Raw genomic sequence first — 25,021 nt, 5'->3', positions numbered from 1 at the left:
AAATGTATTGATTTATAAAGAAAACCACATACTGAGTATTATAGGAATTACAAATGTGTAATTCAATTTAATAAGCCTGGATGGTGCAAATGTATTCAATTAATTATACAAACTTTTCTTTTCATGCAGATTATGTGCCCCCAAAATATCTTCAACTTAGCTTTACATTAACAGTAAAAACCTCAAACACTACATCCTACATAGTAGGAGAACAGTAATAGTCTAAACAGTATATCAAATTTTGTATTTAGTCTCCAGTTTTCTTTTTGATCACATATAATGGGAAAACTACTAAAAAAAAAAAGCCCTAATAGAACATCACTTCAACTGAATTTTGTATTTTTTCCTTCAGACTCTAACATCCTGAATAGCATAAAGAGGTAAAACACTTATGAGAAAATAAATAATCACAAATTTGTATTAAAAAATAATCTTGCCTTTCAGTTTAATACCTTTGTGTAAAGCAGTTATTGCAAGGATGGCCATCAAAAGCAAAGTATATACTCTTAAGCTAAAATAACAGGCTTGTTTATTTCAAGATAGAACTACGACCTTTCCAAGCACCTAGTTTACAGCTTTTATTTAATCTGTGTCTCAAACATTCCAAATTCAGAATTTTTGGACCACAACTGTAACTGTCTAGGCCAGGTTCAGATCCATCCTAACCTGTCTCTAATCAAGTCCAAACCGTAACTACCTTTCAGAACCTCCAGGGAATAAAAGAACAGTTCGCAACTTTACATTATCTAATTAAAAAAAAAAAAAAAAAAAAAGGAGTATGGAGAAATATGTCAAATATGGTGCAAGCACATTGCTTATGGGGGTACAAAGTTTTATAAACAGCACTATACATCCCCATTAACAGCATAGTAACATTTTTTCATGTGATTTGATTTTAAATATTACTAGCTCTGTTGCACCGTTTTGTAGAACCGACAGTTCTATTTATATTGCTTAGGAGACTAAAGTTGCTTTAAAGTCATCATAACTTTCACGCACAAATTTCCAGTGCTTCGGAGCAACCAGCATCTTGACTGGTCCTTTATTTTACAAAACCTTTCAAAGTCATAATGTACAACATAAAATGAAAACATTAAAAAACACTTTGGTGGCAGTGGAAAAAAAAGATAAAAAGAACACTTGATTTTGTTACCAGTTGTACACCTTTCCTTTTAAACAGATGCTGTTATGCTGAGTGTAGAAGCACTTGTGTCCTCACAGGAGCTCCAATTCCTTAGCAATATATAGAAATGTGCCAAGTCAGTGAACTTCTTAAAATGGGAAGCAACTTATATTGGTTATGAAAAGATTTGTCTGTGCTCATTAATTCATTGCACAGTTGCCTTCTCTAGCAAACATGAAAAAAAGAAATTCCCAAAAATAAAGTGACAACTAGATTTAATAAATTAATATACACTTTGTTTTAAGATTTACAATTAAGATATTTATAGGACATTGCATTCTTTGTTTCTCTTCCGGCATTATGCCAGCAAGTTCAAGAATACATAGTGCTGCAGCAAATCATTCTGAGCACTTTCACTCACTGTGGATTTCTGTCTGAATGCTGGACATGTAACAAGTTAACAGACACTGCTTGAAAAGTGCCCCATGAGACGATTCAACTCTATAGTTTTTGTAAAGAAGAAAACTATCAATAGGGCATGAAGGTGTTAAGAAGTCCCCAGCTTGACTGCTCATTCTTGTGTTGTCTGGGGAGACTGTGCAGATGTTGCAGATTTGCCAGACTTTCTTTCATAATTCACAAGTCGCTGACCAACCAGGTACCTAAGATTAAAATTTAAAAACATTTATATTAGAATGTTATATTTTCAGATTTAAAGGCTACAAAGGGTGGATGGGGGGGGGGTGCTTGGATGCTCCAATAATGTATAAACTGAATTAGAAATTTTAACACCACATCTCATCTCTATGAAAACAACTATGGACCTTTATTCATTTAAAAATGCAAATACAGTTTCAACTGTCTTAATTAATAGGGCTAGGTATTCCAGAGAAAAACTTCCTTTCTATTACTGTGATAAGAAAAAAAATAACCTATGCCTAATGTGAGTATTCTTAAGAAAAAGCATTCACGTTCACACAATTTTACAAGATCTGGAAAAAGTTGTATTTTTGTAAAACTGGATAGTTATGTCTCCTTATTTTCCCCCACACAGTACCAGTCCTGGTCATGATTTATACTTGAGATTTTTTATATTAGAGCATTCTGACTTTTGCATCACTACATACTTTGAGCCCTAAAGTATTCTGCCATTTTGTGATTTTAAAAGTACCACTTATACCTGCACATTTTATTTAGCAAAATTATAATTTCTTTAGGGAACACCTACAATTGCTTTGATTTATAGGTTATAATAAAACCTATTTTCTATCTATTGTAGATCATGTCCTATACTGACAATTCTTGCACTGGTTTACAGGCTATAATAAGAAAAAATGTTTTATTAATTATATAGCATCTCGTACACAGACAATTCAGCTGAACCTAACCCTGAAAAAATTGCACAATCACCCCTAAAATACCTAGGCCACTGTTATTGACGTTGTGTACACTGACCATGCCATCCCCAATCTAGAACTACATGTAGCAACATTCAATTGATTCATAAAAGTGGGTGCTAACTAGTGATTTATGTACAAGTTGCAGTTGACACTTCTTACTGTAGTAGGCACCCATTACTAAGCCAAAATATTGGGGGAAAAAACACTGCATTGGGTGTATACAAAAACATGATTATTTGTGGTTAGTGAACTGTACACTTGCTTGGTAAATGAGCTATAAAATATTAGGTGTATATCTAGGTCTAAAGGTGGCCATAAACGTAGCAATTTCGATCTTTTGTGCGACCAATGGTTGCACGAAAGATGGTTCCCACCTTCCACTGATGTTCAGGGCTGAATTGTCAGATATGGAGGTAGAAACAATAAAAAATCTACCGATTCAGCCCTGAACGTAGATTTTGCTCGGGTGCCATTACAAAATCTTTTAACCTGGTCGATCGGCGAGTCGACCAATATCTGCAGCCTTTTGCGATATCAGTCGCTTTGTCGACCCGCCATACACAAACCAAGTATCATACGAATCAAGGTTTTGTACGATACTATTGGTGCATATATGGTCGGCTAAAGTATGTATCACAAACAGTGCTGGTATTGTGATATTTTGTTTTCTTCAGCCTTACTTAATCCCTTTAACTCTTAAACTGGTATTTAAGTAAAATGAATAAAGAAATAGGCATTTTCCTAAACCTCCCTCAACCCTCCATAAAAAAAATCAAAGTTTAAAAAAAGAAAGAGAAAAATAAACAAATCCTAAGACTGACAATTTGCCTACTTGTGTTTGTCTTGAAGGGTAGTGCTGCTCACTAGTATCTGTAGAAAAAAAATCACTACCTGTCAGCTCACAGAGATTCCAGTGATGTCATTGTGAGCTTTCTTGCGAAAAATACTGCAAGATATTAGGCTGATGCCACACCAGGCGTAGGGCTGATTTTTTCGGCAAGCGGAAAAACGCTTGCCAAAAATTCAGCCCTACGCCTGCTACTTGTGCCTGCACCCGAATGAATGGGATACGCTTGGGTGCAGGCACATGTAGCCGAAAAAATCAGCCCTACGCCACGTGTGGCATCAGCCTTAGATGTGAAAAGCCGGTCTGTGAGCTAAATACTTTTAGGAAACAGGTGTGATTGAGGTTTACCTAGGCTGCTTGATCTGACAATCGAAGCCAAGAGACAAAACAGCTGCTTATCCTCCACATGCTTGTATGGTATGTAGGGATTGTTTGATATTTACATTACATGTGAACTTGTCCTGGATAGGTGCTTTTGGGTTACAGGAAGTTATTAGCAAAAACATTAAATAAACACCATGGGCCTCTCATATAAAAGTGCAGCAGCTGTAGACAGTGTACTTGGGAGTTCCTGTATAAGGCAGCCTGTCTTGGGGGTCTTATTATTATTAAAAGTTGCGGCAAATAGAATTGAGTCTGCAGAAGCAGTCTAAATGTGATATAAAATGGACGTAGCAGCAGGTAGTATGATTGAAGCTTTTGTTATAATTGCCATCAACGTTGCCTGTTATAATGCTGCATCTAGGGGTCCCTGCAATAACTGCGATAAAATAGTATTCAGTTTATGTAGGAGTGCCTGTTGTGAATTGAATGAACAGCATTCAGTGTCTAGGCATTCCTTATTTTGAAAGAAGGTAGCATTAGGCTGTGTGCTACAGCATGTAATATATATGCAGATTGTATATCTGATACTCGGCTATCTTTTAAAATAGCCTACAGTGTCAGACAAACATAACACTGAAAAACAGTAAAATGTGTTCAATATTCATCCAGATCATGTTATAAAGTATCAATTTGGATTGATCTGATTGTACACAGGGCGATAAAAGCTGCCAGTGGTCTGAGTTGGCAGTTTATTCACCCCTGCATGGGGCCCTGAGACGGACCCAAAGGCTGAACAAACAAAAGTTCATGTTTAGCTATAGCCAAGGGTACCAATTTAACCAGGAAATAAACAAGTCAAAAAACATTTTAATGCAAACTTTTAAAATGTATTAATAATTAGCATATAGTTCAAGCAGGTAAAAAAGGAAGATTGGTAATATAAAATTGTTTCCTTACTTGTCATTTTTGATGTGTTCATAAAGGCGCTTAAACTGGCGGATCTGGAAGGATAAGATCCCCATCAGAACTACTACCATCAAAAGAAATGGATATATGCGGCGCTGTACCAAATTTTGCATTTCTGCTGTGACACCTGTAAAAAATGAAAGAACTTAGAAAAATTTCTTATACATCTGTAAACAAAAACTTAAGCAGAAACACTTACCAATTACTGGCACAATGGCAGCAGCAATTATATATGGTATACATAGTGACAGCAACAGAACAGAGATGACTGGTGCAGCAAGTCTGCGTATTATAAAATGAAGATCAATGTTGCGTATTCCATTTGCATATACCTAATAAAAACACAAAGGATGGAAAATAAAAGTTTATATTTAGCCCAAATTAATCTCTACAAACCTGGTCTCATTACAAAATGTTTAGAATAGCTTTACCATGGAGAAATACATACATGGTTTTTAAACAAACAGACTTTTAACAAGTATTTTACACCAAAACAAAATGAAAACCTGTTTTTCACTTGAGAACATCTTTTCTGCAGGAAGCAAAAGGGTTTTACCTAACAAAACACAAAAATCATGCTTCTATTTGGCTGAGGTGGCTCACCAATAAATAATGATTAGATTTATTCCATAAAATAGTTTGCTGTTTGTGTATGTGTAAATACACAGGGCACTACATTGAAAATATATTAAACACTTGTGTATACAAAAAAGTACAGACATAGGAGTATTTTCTTGCTTTGAACAAGAACTTTTTTCAAAATTCTTTGGTTAAGCAAGTTTAAAACATTACAGCCAAAATATAAAACATGTACAAGTTGCCAATTTTTTAAGTTACAATAAACGTAATAAAGAACTTCAACATGGTGTCTTCCTCTACTAGTATTCCTCCCCTGGATGCAGCATGATCCCCTAAGTGGGGTGAAACCCATTTTTCTTTATTTATTGGTGTTAACAAGTCTTGGCTATGCTGGGAAAATAAATAAATCAATTTCTCTTATTTCTGATGACTGGACCAGTTGACCTGGTAAAATGTATAGAGAATACCGCCTCCTCTACTGTAATTTTAATGCTGTTGACGTCAAGAAGAGTTATGTGACCATACAATGCTGAGTCACAGAACTCAGAAGAGGTGACTTCTAATAGCCATATAAAAATCAGTTGAGGTCTCTTTTGGGAATCATGGGATTCTGTCATGATTTTTTGTAGTGTACTTTTTATTTCTAAATTACACTGTTTTAGCAAGTAATTCACGTCACCATTTAAAATTTTATTCTTGAACCAACATATGTATTTTTATTTTTTTTTTATTTGTAATATTGGTGAGCCATCTCAGTACATTGTGCCTGATTTTGAGCTTTCAGAAGGAGTCAGCATTAGAAATGCTTTCAGATAACCTACTGTTTCTCCTATTCCCATGTAACTGGAGGAGTAGTGAAGTCAATTGGCTTAGGGTACACTTTGGAACGGGCTTTGGAACAGCCAGCAGCAGATGACAAAAAGAGTGGGTCAAATAACAGACACACAGATTAGTGTATGGCTCTCGCTTCTGAACAGCAAATATAAATAATGAACTGCAAGGTTATTTTAAATACCCTCATATCATACAAAACTGATTAAAACTGATTTCCTTATTAGGCACAGTATAAAAGGATATAATATATAGGATATTCATTGCTCTTCTGTATCATATGTTGCAATTTTTATTTTTATAAATAAGGACATTTTAGTAGTATCTTAATGTCTTTTCATGTATCAATAAGAATTAGTGCAAAAGGAGCTTGTGTAATTTATTGGAGATATTGGAGAAGGTCACTATTTTGTATTCTTTTGTCTGTGCTATTTACATGCAAGAATCAGGAATAAAAATTATTTGGTTTCTTACTTGTTCAATTACAGTTTTCAGCCACCACTGAGGACCCATCAGAGTTATAGCAGCAATTATTTTGGCATGGAGAACTCCAAGAGCCCAGTCCTGCACAAGAAAAATAAAGACAATTGCACACAGAATGATGATTATTATTTGTCCCCTTAAATTCTAAACTTTCAGAAGCACATTAAGAATTAAACATATCCCTAGCTTAACTGAAGAAACTTGGGTAGATGCTCTAAGGCAAATTCCAGACCTGACAATATCACTAGCGGACAGGTATATACAAATGAAGTTTCTAAACCGGGTATACCTTACGCCATACAGGCTGTACAAAATGTTTCCCCAGACCCCAGACACCTGTATAAAATGTGACCGAGAAACTGGCTCATACATACACGTGTTCTGGAACTGTCCAGCCGTGCAGGTCTTCTGGAAGAAAATTGTCAACGATATCTCAGATGACCTAAGCTTTCCCCGGATATTGTCACCAATTGTTTGCCTACTGGGAGTGGCAGAGGACCTGGGGCTTTCACATCATTCTAGACTCTGCTATCTCCAGCTCCTCTACTATGCCAAAAAGGCCATTCTACTGCAATGGAAATGCTTAGCCCCCCCAACCCTCCCATTCTGGAGAACTCTAGTCAACAACACTCTAACTAACCAGAAACTGACCTACCTTGCACGGGGTTGTCCTAAAAAATTGGATGCAATATGGGGCCCATGGATTGCCTTCCACGAAACCCCAGGAAACACTGCGGACAATATACCATAACAACGGAAATAAACTGGTCCCCATCTCCCCAGCTCTACAGCCTGCCTCTTCTCCCCTTCCTCCCCCCCCTCTCCTCCCTTACTTCTCTACTCTCTCTCTCTCCCTTTTTGCTGTTTTACTTTTATGTTAATCTGAAAAATGCATAAATAAAAACTTTAAAAAAAAAAAGAATTAAACATATCAAACAAGTGCTTAAATACTATTCTTTCAGAACCATATTAAGAATAAAAGATGTCAAACAAGTGCTTGTGGGCTTTCACACTGCACATCACTATACAAATAAATGTTCTTAATTCCATTAAAAAATTAAACGGGACCTGTTACTCACATTCCCCCTGTCTCTTCCCAATCTATAATTTGTAGCACAAGATTTTGGGGTAATATAAAACTTGCCTTAATAACAATGTCAACAAAATGGTATATGCCTGCTTGCTGTAAATGTGAATTCAAAGACTGATGGGAAGAATATTTCTTACATATATAGTGCAAGTAAAGTTTATTTTGCTCAACTAACATGACAGAAAATTATATGGAATTATTTCTTAGGGTGCCAGGTCCCATTTAAAGTTGCTATATACACCTTTTATGACATGAGCGATCTATATAGGATATATAATTATGCTTCCAATATGCTTGCCTATTCTTTTAATTAAACATTATTAATATTTTTTCATTAGGCAAAAAAAAAAAGTTTGGATAGACACCACCATAAAGAAAAGCCCAATGCACTTGGGAGTGCCAATGCTATACCCTCCCAGTTCTTAATAACCATTTTTCTCCAGTGAATTTCTTCTTTTAGGAAAATAAAACAACTCATTGTCCCAGGGAAAATATATAGTGCAGCACCACCCTGCCATTTAGCATACTTTTCCCAGGCCTACCAAACACAGACTTAGGGGCTGATTTACTAAGACGCGAATTCCAACCGAATTGGAAAAATTCCGATTGGAAAACGAACATTTTGCGACTTTTTCGTATTTTTTGCGATTTTTTCGGCGACTTTACGACTTTTCAGAAATTATTGCGACTTTTTCGTTACCAATACGATTTGCGCGAAAAAACGTGAGTTTTTCGTAGCCATTCCGAAAGTTGCGCAAAATCTGGCGATTTTTTCGTAGCGTAGCGTTAAAACTTGCGCGAAAAGTCGCGCCTTTTCCGTAGCGGTAAAACTTAAAAGGCGTGATGTTTCGCGCAAGTTTTAACGCTATGAAAAAATCGCCAGATTTTGCGCAACTTTCGGAATGGCTACGAAAAACTTGCGTTTTTCGCGCAAATCGTATTGGTAACGAAAAAGTCGCGACAATTTTCCGAAAAAATCGCAAAATACCGATCATTACGGAAAAAACGCAATCGGACGCATTCGGCCCGTTCGTGGGTTAGTAAATGTGCCCCTTAGCCTCACAGATGCACAGTAGATTAAAATGCACAATCTGAAGAGGAATTTCTGAAAAAGTTAAGATGGCGTTGGATTTATGGGGGAAACCTAACATATAGGTAGCCTCCAGTAAACCAAGCTTTCCTTGTCCTTATAAGCACTTGTTTATCAGTTGCGCTGCAGCACAAAGTGTAAGGGCAATGCAGCAGGCACAACAAACTTGATACATACAACTATGTAGTAGTAGAAAGAAATACCCAGACTACAAGAGAAATCAAATACATATTAACTTACCTGCCAAGGGTAAAACAATGGGGTCTGATCCAAAGGTACACGAAGGGGTGCAACAATTACCAATTCAAATAAAAGCCCAAGCAAAAGTGGTACCACACCAGCAAGTAGTAGGGCAACAACCAATGTCTTTATTATCTAAAGTAAAACAGATTAAAATTGTTATTAATATTCTTTTACCAATTCTAGCTCCAATAAACAAAACATTATTTTATTTTTAATTTACCAATATAAGGCAACATGAACACATATTTCTCTACTTTCAGTATAGCCCTTGTGATAATCATGATATAAGGATTATTCACTGAGATTAATTAAGGAAGGCAGATAGCATTAAAATGTGCAAAAGAAGAATATATTCATACAATCTGAAATTCAGTAGCAGTTCTGCGGAAGTATAAATGCATCCACCAGTGTTTTTCCCTGTTTTTGGCCATAAAATTTGATAACCAGCACAGATACTTTCTCTAAAATAATTTGACCAGGGCTATTTAAATTAAGGGGGAGGGGGACAGAAGAAACTAAAACATTTTCCAAGTGCAATGCTTTTCATGCTACTGCACATGCCCTGACTGTGCTAGTTGATCTGGATAAAGTTTAACCTACTGGCTACCATTACAATTAATTGTATGCAAATAAGAAAAGCAGATTCAGGTCATGCACAGTAATCTCAGTCCCTGCTGCCAATCTCTGCATCTACAGTGGAGGAGAGAGAGGATAGCTTAACATGTAAATGTGTTTTTATATTAGGGATGCACCATATCCACTTTTTAGCAATATTAAAATATACTAAATAGGTTTTGGAAGGGTTAAATGGTTTTGAAAGAGTCAAAAATTTGCAGCTTCCGTGTATACAAAAAGTCATGTGATTTTTAGGACTTAGTTCGGCCAGGAGCGTGGATTCGGCCGAATCCTGGATTTGGTGCACCCCTGGTTAATATATTAAAATTCACGTTTTGTGGTTTTGTTTGTCCATTCTTTATGCATTTGGACATGGTTTGATCAAATGTAACAAAACTTCTCACAGACAATCCTCTCAAAAAAAGATTATCTTGTGTATCTTGGGAACCAGTATCTAAAATTAGTCACAAAACCATATATAATTCATCTGGATATAAAACGCAACAAAAAAATTCAGTGTCTGTCCTCTCATCCAGGGTCCAGGAGGTCAGTGACTATTGTATGTAGACAAAACCTTGGTCCCCCACCTACAAGGGCTTCTAATCGATATGGCTAATCAGATTTTATCACTCCATAGAGTAGGACCAACAAAAACAACAAAACACATACAGTATCCCTAGCAGTTTATAAATGTGCTGAGCTATCTGCCAACTTTGTTACAGGACTGCCTGCCCACCCAGCCAATCTGACTACATCATTCCATTGTAATGAAGAACTAATACGCAGTTCATTGTGGTAATGGAAAACATATACTTGACTAGCACAGTTCATTCTATTTGCCTACAAACCTAACAGGTTTTAATTATGGCTATAGGATCAGACCAAAAATTGTGGCACACCGCAATATCCAGTAATTATTCAGCAGTTCAAATGGGTTGCAATGGAAAGTCCCTTTTCTTATTCCATTATTTTAAAGCAGAACAAAAGGGTTAATCGCTGGGATGGCCAGGGTGCTTTCTCTTCACTGAAGTTCTAGTAAGTACCAGTACTTTAGTAAGTTCTTCATTCTTGTAAGTACCACTTACTAGATGTAACATCAGATTTCCTGGGTTAACACTAGGTACCTCAGCTAATCTCATATAAATAATGCATTTTACTTAAGCATTAAATTTGGTGCAAATTGTATTTTAAAAGATTTTGCTAAAGTTGAATATCACCCCTTTAAAAACTTCAGACATTGAATAAAACCATAAAATCATAATCCTTGTGTGTGTGTTATTTAAACCAAATTAAATACATTTGCAATAAAAACCCATTCAAATTTCTCAATTGTTTTTTAATTAGAAGCCTTTGTATTTTGCATTTTAGGCTATTCCTCTGAAATGAGCTCCGATTACAGCTCCTGGAAACCTACATGGCCAGTGGACACCCTAACGTTAACAAAAAGCAGGGGACTGCTCCATACCAGACTAGTTAAAAAAAAGCAGGGACTGTCCAATACCTAACTTGAAAAAAAGCACAGAAGTTTGTTTACTGGATTGTCATTAGTCAGTTGCTAATAAGAGCCAGTCAGGCACAGATAAGGGAGTAGAAGGTGAGCAGAGAGTAAAAAAAAAAATCGCCCACTCCTCAATCTGCTGCAGACACTGGGGAATACAGAGCCCCAGTTAGTTGTGTTAACCATGTTCAATCTGCTTTGCTATCTGATTTTTTAAAACAACATCTGTTATAGTGGTTTCTTATTTTAGGGCTATAGATAAACACCGAGTTAAAGGAGAAGGAAAGGTAAAAACTAAGTAAGCTTTATCAGAAAGGTCAGAATGTAAATACAGCCATAAGCACTTACATTAATGCTGGACTGAGCCCTCTATCAAAAGAAACACAGGATTTCTTGTCTCTTTTTTTATAAACATGATGTTCCAGTGTCTGACTTCCTCTTAGATATATCCTTAATTCCCGTGGCCAGAGTCTGTGCATTTCTCTTCTCTCCTGCTCCCCGTCCCACCATAATGCTAAGAACTCCCTCCCCCCTCCCTTAGGAATGTGTGATCTGAACTATAAGGGCTAGACTGCAGGAAGGAAGCTACTTAAAATGGCAGCTGCTGTCTAAGGCAAACGGAGAAAACTTCTAAAGCTGTTTACTCAGGTATGGTTTCTGTGCACTAAATACATTGTTTTAGGTGGCACTAATGTGGCAAATCTATTGGCTGTAAAATGCCAAAATGACTTTCCTTCTCCTTTAAAGGGGACTGTCACGATTATGCCACTTCAGACGCACGTGACTTTAGGCGTGGCTGTCTAGAGTGTCACCTGCTCAGTCTCACACACCTGGCACACAGGTCAGACTAGCGTCACAGCACCCCAAAGACCAACCAACACTCACAAACTCATACACAACTTGCTGCCACCACTCTCATACTACTTACACTGGCGATGAGAGATGCCAAGCACACTGGTAGAGAAAGGGTTAATGTAGGGAACTGACACACACACTCTCCTTACCAGCAGTCAAAGAGTTAATCGGCATACCACATGCAGAGGGCTAAGACACACAACACAGTTCCACACTCAGAGGGTAGGTACGCTTTAGAGCATCAAGGACAAACTTATTAAATTGTATATTTAATAATATAAAATGTATAACAGTGCATATATAAAACAAGATGTTACAAAAAGGACATACAATAAAATAATTACAAACAGTTTTAAAATAAAAGGGAAAAACATAGAAGTCCTATACTGTACCAAGCAGAGTCCTTCTAGCCCTGGAGGCAAGGGGAAACCACAGAATAAACTTCCAATAGAAATTGGTCCTCCAAAGTATATCCAAGTATAGTCAGAAGAGCTGACTATTTATCCCAGTGTGCAGGGGATCAGGTAACTGGACACTCCCCCCGCCCTCAGGAAAGCAAGGGGTGTCACCATTAGCAGTGTGAGTTTTTCTGACCTCCTGGGTGTATGGGCTGGACCAATGATAAAATGTCCATAACTCCTTGTGGGAACATAATAGAAAGATGAAATTAAATTCATCAATTCTAAATGATCCCACCGGTCCCATACAGACTAAACATCACTACTGCCCAGATATTCTGACAAACAGAGTGCCCAAATCTAGTCATGTTTGGACTTGTATGAAAGGCCATTCTATATTAAACATATACTAAGGTTTTGGTACCTCTAGTATAAATGGTATGGGTTCTGGGACAATAAATGTTTGTGAGTTTGGGTTATGGTGTGACCTTCACATCACCTATTATGGGTCCTGATGTGAACTCTAAGTCACCCCCACGTGGGCTTTCACTCCCCCACATGGCTCTTATCAGCCAGGGATTAGAGCCGGGCATTCCAGGTGAGGCCTTTACACATGGCTGGTTCCAGACCCTAGTGACCAGAGGCCTATTGTATGTCTGTTTCTGGCCCATTAGGGAAGATTGTGGGATACCTTGGCCTGCTTGATTAACCCTTACAGGCCTGTATCATGACAGGTACATATACAATATATTTTTACAGTGCACTAAACCATGTAAATTAATGTCAAATAGAAGGAAGTGCTTTTATTTTAATAACTTTAGGGTGAAATATATCTATACAAGCTTGAACACTGCTCCACCCACCCCTGGTGGGGGAAATTTGTAGAAGGTCAATACATTAAATGAGCAATTCCAGAATAAAAAATATGACCTCCTTTCTCTCTGTACCTTATAAACTGTTCCAGAACAGTTAAATTGTTTCTTGCAACTCCCTGCATCTGATCACAAACTGTTCCAAAATAACAGCTGCTGCTTTGTATTCCCTGCAACTCATTATATACTGTTTCAGAACAGTTGCACCTATGTATTCCCTGCAACTCCCTGCACCTCATTATATACTATTCCACAACAGCTGCACTTTTGTATTCCCTGCAACTCCCTGTACCACATCAAATACTGTTCCAGAACAACAGCTGCACCTTTGTAATCCCTGCACCTCATCCATATACTGTTCCAGAACAGCAGCTGCCCCGTCGTATTCCCTGCAACTCTGCGCACCTCATCATATACTGTTCAAGAACATAGTTACATAGTTACCTAGGGTTGAAAAAAGACCAGAGTCCATCAAGTTCAACCCATCCAAGTAAACCCAGCACACATAACCTATACTTACCAATCTATACACTCAAATACATGAACTATATATACAACCACTAATACTAACTGTAGATATTAGTATCACAATAGCTTGGATATTCTGCTTGTTCAAAAACTTATCCAGGCCCCTCTTAAAGGCATTAACAGAATCTGCCATTACCACATCTCTAGGAAGGGCATTCCCCAACCTCACTGCCCTCACCGTGAAAAACCACCTACGCTGCTTCAAATGGAAGCTCCGTTCCTCTAATCTAAAGGGGTGACCTCTGGTGCATTGATCGTTTTTATCTGCCTATAATCCCCTCTAATGTACTTGTACAGAGTAATCATGTCCCCTCGCAAGCACCGCTTTTCCAGAGAAAACAACCCCAACCTCGACAGTCTAACCTCATAGCTTAAATCTTCCATCCCCTTTACCAGTTTAGTTGCACGTCTCTGCACTCTCTCCAGCTCATTAAAGGAGAAGGAAAGGCTAATAAAGAGTTAATCTCAAGCTGCAGGCATACTTTCAGTTGTCTCAAAAGTGCCCTTAAGTCTCCCCATATTTCTCCCATTCAGAAGATCTGAAGCCAAACAGGAAGAAAAAATGCTGAGTTGGGTAGAGAAGATTCCCATAATGCCTCACTCCTGCACAGACCATGCAACCAGGACTGTAGGCGGCGCATGCGCACCAGCAGGAGCAGACGAGTTGGATACACATAAGGACAGGGAGGATGTTGGAGGCGCAAGCGCAGTAGAGACAGTGAGGGAAAGGGAGTGGGCATCGCTTGAAATATAGCGTTTTTACATAGCAATAGTAGCACTAATTAATAGTGTGCTTAATAGATTTTGACTTTTCTTGTCCTTTAATATCCTTCTTAAGGACTGGAGTCCAAAACTACAGGCCTTACCAGAGACCTAGGTCAATATTTCTCAATTTGATCATTAACCTTCTGTGGGGTACTGTATCAAATGCTTTAGAAAAGTCCAAGTAGATGACATCAACTGCCATTCCAGCATCAAGGTTCCTGCTCACCTCCTCATAAAAGGCGACTAAATTAGACTGGCAAGATCTGTTATGCATAAAACCATGCTGGCACAAACTTATAAAATTGTGAACTGCAATGTACCCTATCCCTTATTACCCCTTCCAAAATCTTTCCTTCTACTGATGTCAGAACAGGCCTATAGTTTTCAGGCTGAGAACGGGATCCCTTTTTAAATAACGGCACCACATTAGCAATTCGCCAGTCTCTCGGTACCATGCCAGACCTCAACGATTACTGAAAAATGATGTGAAGAGGCTTGGCAAACACAGAGCTCAGCTCATTTAATACCTTGGGATGAATCCCATCTGGTCCTGGACCTTTGTTTACCTTTACATGTTCAAGTATCTTTTGAATTTCCTCCTGAGTGACCAATGCGTCAGAAGCTAAATTACTAGAACTGGGCATATTAAAAGGGAAGCTTTCATTAGCTGGCTCCTCAGATGTATAGAGAGAAAAATAAGAGTTCAAAATTTCAGCTTTTTCCCTGTTCTCATCAACCAACTTACACCCCCCCCCCCCCCATGATAATAAGGTTCCCACCCCTTCTTGCTTCATTTTTTTTACTATTCACATAATTAAAAAATAATTTTGGATTCAATTTTGGATATTTTAGCTCGCCTGATAGCAGGCTGCACCTCTGTATTCCCTGCAGCTCCCTCTGCACCTCATTGTATACTGTTCCAGAACAACAGCTGCTTCTTTGAATTACCTGCAACTCATCATATACCTGTCCAGATCAACAGCTGCAGCTTTGTTTACTTGCAACTCTCTGCAAGTGATCATGTATCAATGTGCAAAAACAGGATATGATCCAGTCCAGGGAGTTGCATAGAAAACAAAGACGCAGCAGTTTTTCTAGAACTGGACAACAGTACATACTAATGTGCACTGTTTGCATATCTTTTATAATTTAATAATAGATGCAGGGAGCTGCATAACAGTGTTTTATGGACTATAGACTGTTTTTACTTTTTACAACTTAGTTATATTGTTATAGCTTACGGATTTGTCAGGAGCACCAGCAAAATCATGCAGCCAGGGAACAGAGAGAGAGACAGAGGGAGAAAATTAGGAGGGGTTTTCCCTGCTACTGTTGAGTTCAGCCTGTCAGTCAGTGCTGTGACCAATTCCTGTGGGAGAATGGAGACACTCCCACCTCCCACTTTAGCTTAGACACTGAACTGGATGGATGTCTCTGCAGCTTTGATATAATGACAGTTATAGGAGGTAAAAAAAAAATTCACACGTCTTTTTTTCTACATCATTACACATTTTGAGGGAGGATGAATAATATAACTGAAGACAAATGTCACATAAAATGTTTTTTTTTTTTTATTATTTTTTTACATCCCTTTTAAAAGAAAACTGTGTATGGTGGTATATTTATACTGCATTATAATAAACAATGCATGAGAAATACAATTTAGTTTTGTCTTTTAACACACTCACCATTAACGACCACTCTTTCACTTTCAGTAAAATCACCCTTCGTCCCTGTGGCATCCACGCCACCAGCACAGTTACTGCCCGAATAGTGAGCCAACAGACATAAAGACCACATGCAGCTGTGTATAATTCATGAATTTTTGCAGTACCAGTCCAAAAAGACATCAACCAGCGGCCAGCAAATACTATGAAAAGCACAGAAGACAGATTAATTTCCAAACTACTCATGCTCATTTACCAACACTGGGCAAATTTGCATCTGGGTAGTAACTTATAGCAACCAGTCCTTATCTATGTAAAGTCAGACAAAGACAGAACAATAAAAGGACAAATTTGCAATAGGTTACTACTATCCAGGTAGAACTTTGCCTGTCCTTTGCAGGAAAAGCTCCTGTAACAGAAGACAGATAAAGTAAAGATTAAACTCTGTATTTATATTAAGCATCCTGATGCACATTAAAATAATGAAAAGTAAATGGATTTACCTGGTAAAGTAAGGCAGATAAGACTTGCTATCAGTAAAGTTATACACATGAAAATGATTAATAAAAGGATCTGAAAAATAAAATGATTGTATTATAAAAATACATTCAAATAGTTTTTTTTTTTGTTTTTTTTTTAAAGCAGTATGCATTAACAACTCAAAATACAGGCAATCAGAGTACATTTTATTTAACAAACTAGTATATAGACTATATAGTACAGGAAAGTACAGAAAAAAAACTGTCAATGGCTTATCAAATTTATTAAATCAATATTTCCATTTATATAAATGCAGATTCAAGTGACTCGTGAGCAGTATTTAAATATAAAAAATGTTGGGGAGCAACACAAGCATGCAAAAAAAATCCTAGGGGATGCCTGAAAAGGGCTGAGTTTATAATTTGGTAGCCTAACGTGGACTGACAGACTACAGGAGGTTCTGTTTCGCAGTACACATGGTTTTATGCCTCCAAAATGTGCCTCCAAGCCAGAAATTCAAAACTGGGCACCTGCTTTGAGACCACTTAAAGCAACATCCAAGGGGTTGGTGAGCACATGTTGCTCGTGAGCCACTGGTTGGGGATCACTTTCTTTGACTAATAAGGCACAGGGCAGTGAGAGAAAGACCTAGTTTTTTTTACAAATTATTTGCACAGGTTTACAGATCCAAGGTTTTCTTGGAAATCGATTAACATAATGGTAAATTTTTATAAGTTAATACTTTGAGAAGGATTCCTGAAGACCTGGAGTTGAAGAAAGGTTAGGCACCCCAAGTGTTTGTAATCACGGAGCAATCCACTTCCTGCTTTTTCTTCTCTTATTCGGGTACGCATGAGCAGTATAGTGAAAAGCTGAAATTCACCAAAAAAAAAAAATTCAGTTTTTCACTCTACTGTACATGTGTTGGCCCTGGGATTTTGAAGAAAGAAAGAACAGCTGCTGAAGAATAGGATTGCTCCATGGTGCACAATACGAAGAACCCTGGAGCCATAGTCTTTTGCTAACAGGAGGACTGGTCCAGGGTATGAGGGTGTGATTACAATCACTTGGGGAGTGCCTAACTTTTGCAACCCTCAAGTGATTCTGACTTTCCTTTAGGGTGACGAAGAAGCAATAAAATCTGGGTTGCGACCTTATCCCTTTAGATCCATAAAATAAGAAAAAGTCAACACAACGGCTATTTGCCAATTAATTTTAATGCATACCCCATGGCTGCAGAGCGGGATGTGGATTTTTCTGTGTCTAGTTTTTAAGAAAAGTCTTCCACAGAACTGAACACTAACAGTGCCCTGTAAGTACTGGGTGGTGCTGAGTGAGAAAACACCGCATCAGTAGAAGCAGAAGGGATATCATCCTATATAGTTTGAGAAATACATCTGCAACATGCTGCATTAATACTATGAAATGCAAATTAAAGCTCAAAGTATTAAACATTTGAAAAAAACGTTATGTTAGTCTCAAAAGCACATTTCTCTTCAAAAAAAACAAAACACTCACATATACTTGGTGTTTTAAGTGCTTTACACAGCATCAGCAATTCTGAACACAGAACCCGGTAATGATGAAAATTAGATTAATATTTAAGAGAATGTAATTACCCTAAGAGGAAATTTAACAGGCCTCCGGTATGGCTGAAAACCTACAGGACCTCCTTGTTGGAGTATGGCTTGGTGGGCTGCATGAAGGCCCTCTCCGACTACCGGCACAGCATTATTGCGAGCATGCTGATTGTTGTTAGCAGCCTGTTGATTAGCATTATTCTCATTTTCTTCTTGGTCTCCGAGTAGATAGGAATGCAAATCCCTAAGGATGTAAATAAGTCAGACAAGTTATATGACAGTTAATGTTATATGTGTCACTTTTATCCCCACTCTTGGTAGCATAAGATTGCTAAAATAAGATTTTTGTAAGAATCACCTGGTTTTATTCTTAGAAAGGGACTAGGCTCAGAGGTTTTAAACACTGACTGCATTTTACCCTCAGTACAATGGTTTTGTTTGAAAACCTTTTTTTTAAAGCGGTCCTCGACCCCAACCAACTTTTTTAATGGTTTTAAAGTTATCTGTTAGTGTAATTACCAGTATATGGCTGGCTATTAACATTCTCTACACTCTAAGCTTTGACACTTATTATAATCTTGCAAGCCAGCTGATCAAAAGGGCTTCAGCAGACTCTTGTAATACTGTTTTAAGAGGCAGATCCAGAAAATAGGAAGGGATAAACAAAATAAACATTTTTCCAGGCATTAGGTCTGTAATATTCTGTTCATTCAGTCTCAGAACAGATACCATATATATTATCGCCTTATAAGACACGAGAGTGGCCTTTATCTGGTTATTTCATTATTCATGGCTTCCTCTGGCAAAGATTGTATGTGGCTCCTGAAACTAGAAGTAAGAGTGGGTAACAGCTTTAACAATTTTTGTTTGCGAATTCTTTACTTAAATACAATGTAAATTATTTTCCTGCAAACTTTTTATTGCCCTTGATATGTAACATTTACATAAATACATACTTTGTATATGTTTCAGTAGTATATGTTATATGTATGAGTAGACTTTAATTCAGAGATTAAACAAAAATGCAACTTGTGCTAATGTTATAATTTTGGTTAAACAGGGTTATGGGAATAAACAATACAAATACATCATTACTTTAAAGTCTTATAGGTTATCTTTTACCCTTTCCCTTAAAATTGTTAAATAATCAGCAGTAAAAAAAAAACATGGTAAATCCAATAGAAACTGCAAGAAGAACAGCTGAATTCACACATATCCCTCCCTACTGAGTTTTGTTATAGCCAAGCAAATATTTAAACCTGTAACTATTTTGGGTGATTAAATGAAAACTTGTCTTCACGCACAGTAAGTAGCCAGCTGTCACAGTCCATGCCCGGACAAGACCCTTCAGCCACTGTCTAGTGTGTCCTTGTTCTAGGAGAGCAGGAAGGACCACTTGCAACAGAAGTAGCTCCAAAGACAACTCACTCACTGGAGCATCACTGCATGCAAACAAAAGTATATCATGGTTAGTTAAAAAGGAGCATAAATGTGTGTTATCCTGCAGATCTACAGTATATGTATAAACAAACTTTTTTTTAAAGCCAATCAAGCATTCTAGAATTTTACAGACCAATAGGACTACAGCAGGTAAAAATTCACTGGAGTCTATGAATAAGTACGTCATACTGAAAGTTGATTCAAAGGTGAACAACCCCTTTAAAGTGAAATGATATCCCTGAAACTAGCAGATCTCTATAAAAATATATTTTGTAAAACAGGGGTCCCCAACCCTTCTTACTCATGCCGCAGTCAAATGTAAAAAGACTTGGAGAGCAACACAAGCACCATAAAAGTTCATGGAGGTGCCAAATAAGGGCTTTGATTGGCTATTAGGTAGCCTCTATGCACACTATCAGCTTACAGGGGGCTTTATTTGGCAGCAAATCCTGTTTTTATACAACAAAAACTTACCACCAAGTCAGGAATTCAAAAATAACTACCTGGTTTTGGGGGCACTGAGAGCAACATGTAAAACACTGCTTCTCTTAAAGCATTTTTATAAAAATATATTTTTCAAGTAGTACATGCCTTTGGATTTAATCCTTTTGAAAAAAAACTGCCATTTTATGTGCTCACACACAAATAAGGGGAACACATACCATGCTAGGTTACATCAGTGAATGAATGATTTTACCCCCACTCTTGTTCCTCTTACCGTTGGAGCCTCATTATTTCCTGTCAAGGTATCTCTGAAGAAGCACACAGACCAGCAAAATGATGGCTCAAGGGAAAAGGCGTATATTTACTGATAATGTCTCAAGAGGCAGAGTATAAGGTAGCAGCTAAGGAAAACTATACCCCCAGATTGAATACTTAACCAACAGATAAGTATGTTGGCCAATTGAATAGACCAGGATATAAGAACATAATATGGACATTAGAAACTTTAAAGAAGAATCCGCTAGCTACACAGCAGTCTCTAGGCATTTACATCAACTAAAACATAACCAATCGCAACTGCGCTGGATGGTGTTAGAGGTGGTAAAATGCCCCTCATGGGGCGCATATAATAAAAGCATCTTTTGCAAAGAGAGGCAGTGTGGATAAAAAAAAATTAGCTCCTAATGGATTTAATGATACATGGAGCATAAATGTTTTCTTTAATTGGGTGTCACATATGTATTAAAAATGGTAACGTCCGTTCTTTTACCGATATGAACTGCCCTACTGAGACTTGGTCAGCACGTGGTAAGACATTCGAGTAATAAGTAGGTAATAGTTAAAGTGGGCAGTAACTGTATTACAATTGTGCTTTTTCCTTGTAATTATGTATTTTCTCTGCTGCATTTTGGTGGATGACCAAAAGTCTTGGTAGTTCCTGGGCTAGGTACAAAATATAATTGGACTTAGAACTGTTTGGGCTGCTTGGAACCTATGGGATTAGGAGGGAGGTTGGACTTAAATTTTCTTGTTCACGTATTGTTCACACTATTGTGCATTTGATAAAGAGCTTTGCCTGTAGTGTAACACACCAATAAATACTAATAGCGATAGCCTATCCAAAGTAGTACTAAAATTGGAAAGATTTTGAATCCAATATGTACCGATATGTATATGCCAGTTATGTATGGTTCTTTAATAGGTCACTTATTATGACATACATTATTTGATGGTTAAGCATATATTCTAAAGGTATGTTTTCCAATAAGACTTTAATGAACAGTTGCAAAGATTGCTTTAATGTTAGCAAATTTTAACCAAATCTTCAGGGGTTGGCCAAATGAAAGCCAAATCCTTAAGTCATGTGACTTTAAGGAGAAGGAAAGTAATTTTGGCATTTTACTGACAATAGACAAGTGCCACCTAGAACACTATATTTACTCTGCAGAAAGCTTTACCATACCTAAGTAAAGAGCCCTAGAAGCTCCCTCAGATTGTTTAAGATAGCAGCTGCCATTTTAGCTTGGTCTCCCTAGCTTCCCTTCTGTAGCTTTAGCTGTTGGTAGTTCAGAATTCATACTGAATTCTTATGGGAGGGGGGAGCAGGAGAAGTAAGAGAGCTTCACAGACTCCGGCCCCAGCAATAAAGGATTTTTATGAGAGAGGAAATCTGATACTAAAGAACGTGTTTACAAAAAAGGAAACAAAAAATCCTGTGTTTCTTTTGATAGAGGACTCAGTGCAGCTTTTCTGTGAGTGCTTAAAGCTGTATTTACATAGACCTTTTTGGTAAAGCTTACTTAGTTTTTACCTTTCCTTCTGCTTTAAAGCTATTTTTATTAAGCAATGATGCACATTTTATTTTTCTCAGATTGTAATAAATAAATTAGGGTTTGGCATTTGGCCAACACATTTGTGGAGGATTCCATTGAATCTATGTGGCCCTAACCAAGACAGCTCTTAGGTATTCAAACACAATACCTTGGTCTAGCTCAAATTTGCATCATATTTAATTACATGAACCTCTAACATTATGTTAAAATAACAGCATTTTGGTATTTTTTCCTGCATAGTTTTTCCATAGTTAATAACCTTAGTATGTGCAAAATACACAAAAATCTTCATTATGATTAGGCATTATGGTTATTTAAATGTTTAGACATTACTTTGATAGCATATCTCTGGTATAGCTGTTTAATGCATATTTTATTTACATACCTGTACAACATCACATTATATGGTAAAAATGTAGGCAGCATATGCTTGATTATCCGAATTGGAAGCCAAAGCATAAGAAGTACAATTGAGCCAAACACAATCTAGAGAGAAAAGGGAAATATATTGCAACACAAAAAAATATATAACAAACATCTGTTGTATACTGTATTGAAATTGAAGACAGTTCATTTACCACTGATAAAATAAATCTTCTGAGATGTCTATAAATTGGCAGATGAATCATTTCCTGGACTGGATTAAAATCTGGATCATTCAAATTTCTTAGAAACCACAAAACCCCAGGCCTTAGAACCTAAAAAAGAAAATAATGGATTAAGAATGAGAAAAAATGGAAGAAAAAAATGGCAACATGACAAATGAAAAATGTATAAATGTGGTAAAGGTTTAGGATCTATTATCCAGAATGCTTAGGACCTTTGTTTTTCGGATATGGGATCTTTCTGTAATTTGGATGTTCATACCTTAAAACTGAAGGAAATCATTTAAACTTTAAATAAACCAAATAGGATTGTTTTGCCACCAATATGGATTCATGTAGCTTAGTTTGGTTGAATGGTCATGGTACTGTTGTAATAATACAGAGAAATGAATTTTCAAAAACTAGAAGTATTAAAACAGACTCTATGGGAAATGGCCTTCCTGTAATTTGGAGCTTTCTGGATAATGAGTTTCTGGATAAGAGATCTCATATCTGTACGAGCATGTTTGCAAAAATATATCCAACCCCTTCATTCTTTATTTACAGTGCTTCAAGTTGACCTTTTTCTCAACAGTTAGCTAATCACATCAAAATGTACCCTGCACTGCTCCTATCATTTTTACATTCTCTTAGCAGCACCTCCCCTACTAAGAATCACAGATGCACCTGCATGTAAGTAGACTGTCATTTAAAAATGCTGACAGTCCAAGTTTCTGAGCAAATGTCTAACATGCACGTGCAACAATGATTCCAGAAGTTGTTCAAATACCTTCAAAGAGGCCTTAGGAAAAAAGCAAATCGAAAAATATAGTGAGCTACAAATATTTTCATTAGGTAAATCCATAGAAAAAAACAAAGTATGAAGGTATGATGGCAATTGTTTCCTTTCCACCAGTTATTTCATAACTTTTTAACTTCCACATTTCTTTCTGTCAATGCCCTGTCTATATAGTTGGTGCATTTATGTTTATGTTCACTGTGAAAAGGACAACAGTGAAAGCTACACGATATCAACTTACCTCCCTTAGTAAGAGAATGAATGAAGCAAAATAAAACACATAAACCATTCCCACAAGCCAGTGAAGAAACATAGTTGTACCAGGAGCAGACTCAAAGCTCAGTTCTCTGTCTTTTAACGTTGCGTCAAACATTTCCTGAAAAAAAATATTAGCTGTAAACATTATAGAATGTTTCATGTATGTGAATGCATTTTATTGCTTATCTTTTTGCTGTTCATTTTAGATGCTATGAATAACATCTTTTTTTTACTTAAGATTGCTGAAACAACCTTGATATTTGACTGCATATGTGAAATGTACCACTATATGGTTCAAGGTTCAGAGTAATATCACTCAGTACCAACTGACTGGTGTGCGATATTACCCAGTACCCATATACACTGTCCTGTGACCAGTGACATTACTAAGGATCTATTTACATTACATTTCGAGCAATTACTTTACTTTAGCAAATAAGTATTTATTGTTTAAGCAAGCAAGTATTTATATTACAGTATGGACAGGAATATTATATATTATATCTACACACATTGCTTTATAATCTACAATCTTGCTTAGCACACAAATACAATACATCCATATACATGGTTCTGTGACATGGGACCACATTACAAAGCACACTTTTATTACTCTCTGTTCACAACTATTACTCAACCCTCATTTACACTTACCAGTGACATTGCTCAGTGACCACACATGCAGCACCATGACAAGTTGTGCAACTCTGTACCCATATATACTGTTCTGTATTCAGCAGCCACACTCAGCACTCATACACATTCCACCATAGCCACTGTTACTAAGAGGCCCATTTATCAGCATTCTCATTTTAGAGGCCTTTTAAACCAGGGCTAAACTTGTTTCCACAAATCTGAGTAATTTATCATAAGATCTGAATTAATAAAGCACAAAAAAAAGACACACATAAAACTGGAAAACTGCAACTTTTCTGTACTGTGACACAAAACCACTAAAAACCTCTAAAACTACAAAAATAAGAAAGATCTTCCAATTGTAAAAGGACCTCTACGTGATCTTGGCAGGCTTTAGATGGCGTATTTTTGCTTTCTGATATGTTACATAATAAATCACTGAAAAATCATGTTTGTTTTTCTGTGACAAATCATGGTTTGGCACAAAAAAAATAGGAAATGTGAAAAAAATTGAACATTATTAAATGCACCCTAGACAGCAACATTTATGCGGTTTTCCTAATTTTTATATAAATAAGCAAACATTTTGAGTTTATTGAAATTGAAAAAAAAATAAAACCTCTAAAATTAACAAATTTAAAAACTGATAACTAAGCCCCCCATGTATCCATTCTCACCTGAAATGCTCATCACCCAGTTATATTACACATGAATAATGATGTCACCAATGCAGGCAAGTCTCTATTCCAATCCTAATCAGAAACAGCCATGTTGAGGCAAATGTTAACAGGGCT

General features: G+C 37.0%; 1 protein-coding gene across 2 annotated transcripts in view; it reads right to left on the bottom strand.

Annotated features, from left to right (window-relative positions):
* Positions 1 to 638: 638 nt before the first annotated feature.
* Positions 639 to 25,021, bottom strand: part of marchf6 (membrane associated ring-CH-type finger 6) — a 68,678-nt gene continuing 44,295 nt past the window's right edge. For both annotated transcript variants that reach the window (XM_002938318.5, XM_004915322.4), the window contains exons 15-26: positions 23,575 to 23,709; positions 22,529 to 22,648; positions 22,336 to 22,436; positions 19,539 to 19,676; positions 18,274 to 18,478; positions 16,678 to 16,747; positions 16,196 to 16,377; positions 8,974 to 9,108; positions 6,545 to 6,634; positions 4,860 to 4,992; positions 4,652 to 4,787; positions 639 to 1,785 (exon numbers count right to left, since the gene is read on the bottom strand). In XM_002938318.5, the coding sequence (XP_002938364.3) occupies positions 1,695 to 1,785; positions 4,652 to 4,787; positions 4,860 to 4,992; positions 6,545 to 6,634; positions 8,974 to 9,108; positions 16,196 to 16,377; positions 16,678 to 16,747; positions 18,274 to 18,478; positions 19,539 to 19,676; positions 22,336 to 22,436; positions 22,529 to 22,648; positions 23,575 to 23,709 (1,536 nt within the window). In that variant the 3' untranslated portion in view covers positions 639 to 1,694. The remainder of the gene's footprint in view (positions 1,786 to 4,651; positions 4,788 to 4,859; positions 4,993 to 6,544; positions 6,635 to 8,973; positions 9,109 to 16,195; positions 16,378 to 16,677; positions 16,748 to 18,273; positions 18,479 to 19,538; positions 19,677 to 22,335; positions 22,437 to 22,528; positions 22,649 to 23,574; positions 23,710 to 25,021) is intronic.

This window comes from Xenopus tropicalis, chromosome 6 (assembly GCF_000004195.4).
Source record: "Xenopus tropicalis strain Nigerian chromosome 6, UCB_Xtro_10.0, whole genome shotgun sequence".
NCBI lineage: Eukaryota > Metazoa > Chordata > Amphibia > Anura > Pipidae > Xenopus > Xenopus tropicalis.
This window is presented reverse-complemented; position numbering and strand designations above follow the sequence as displayed.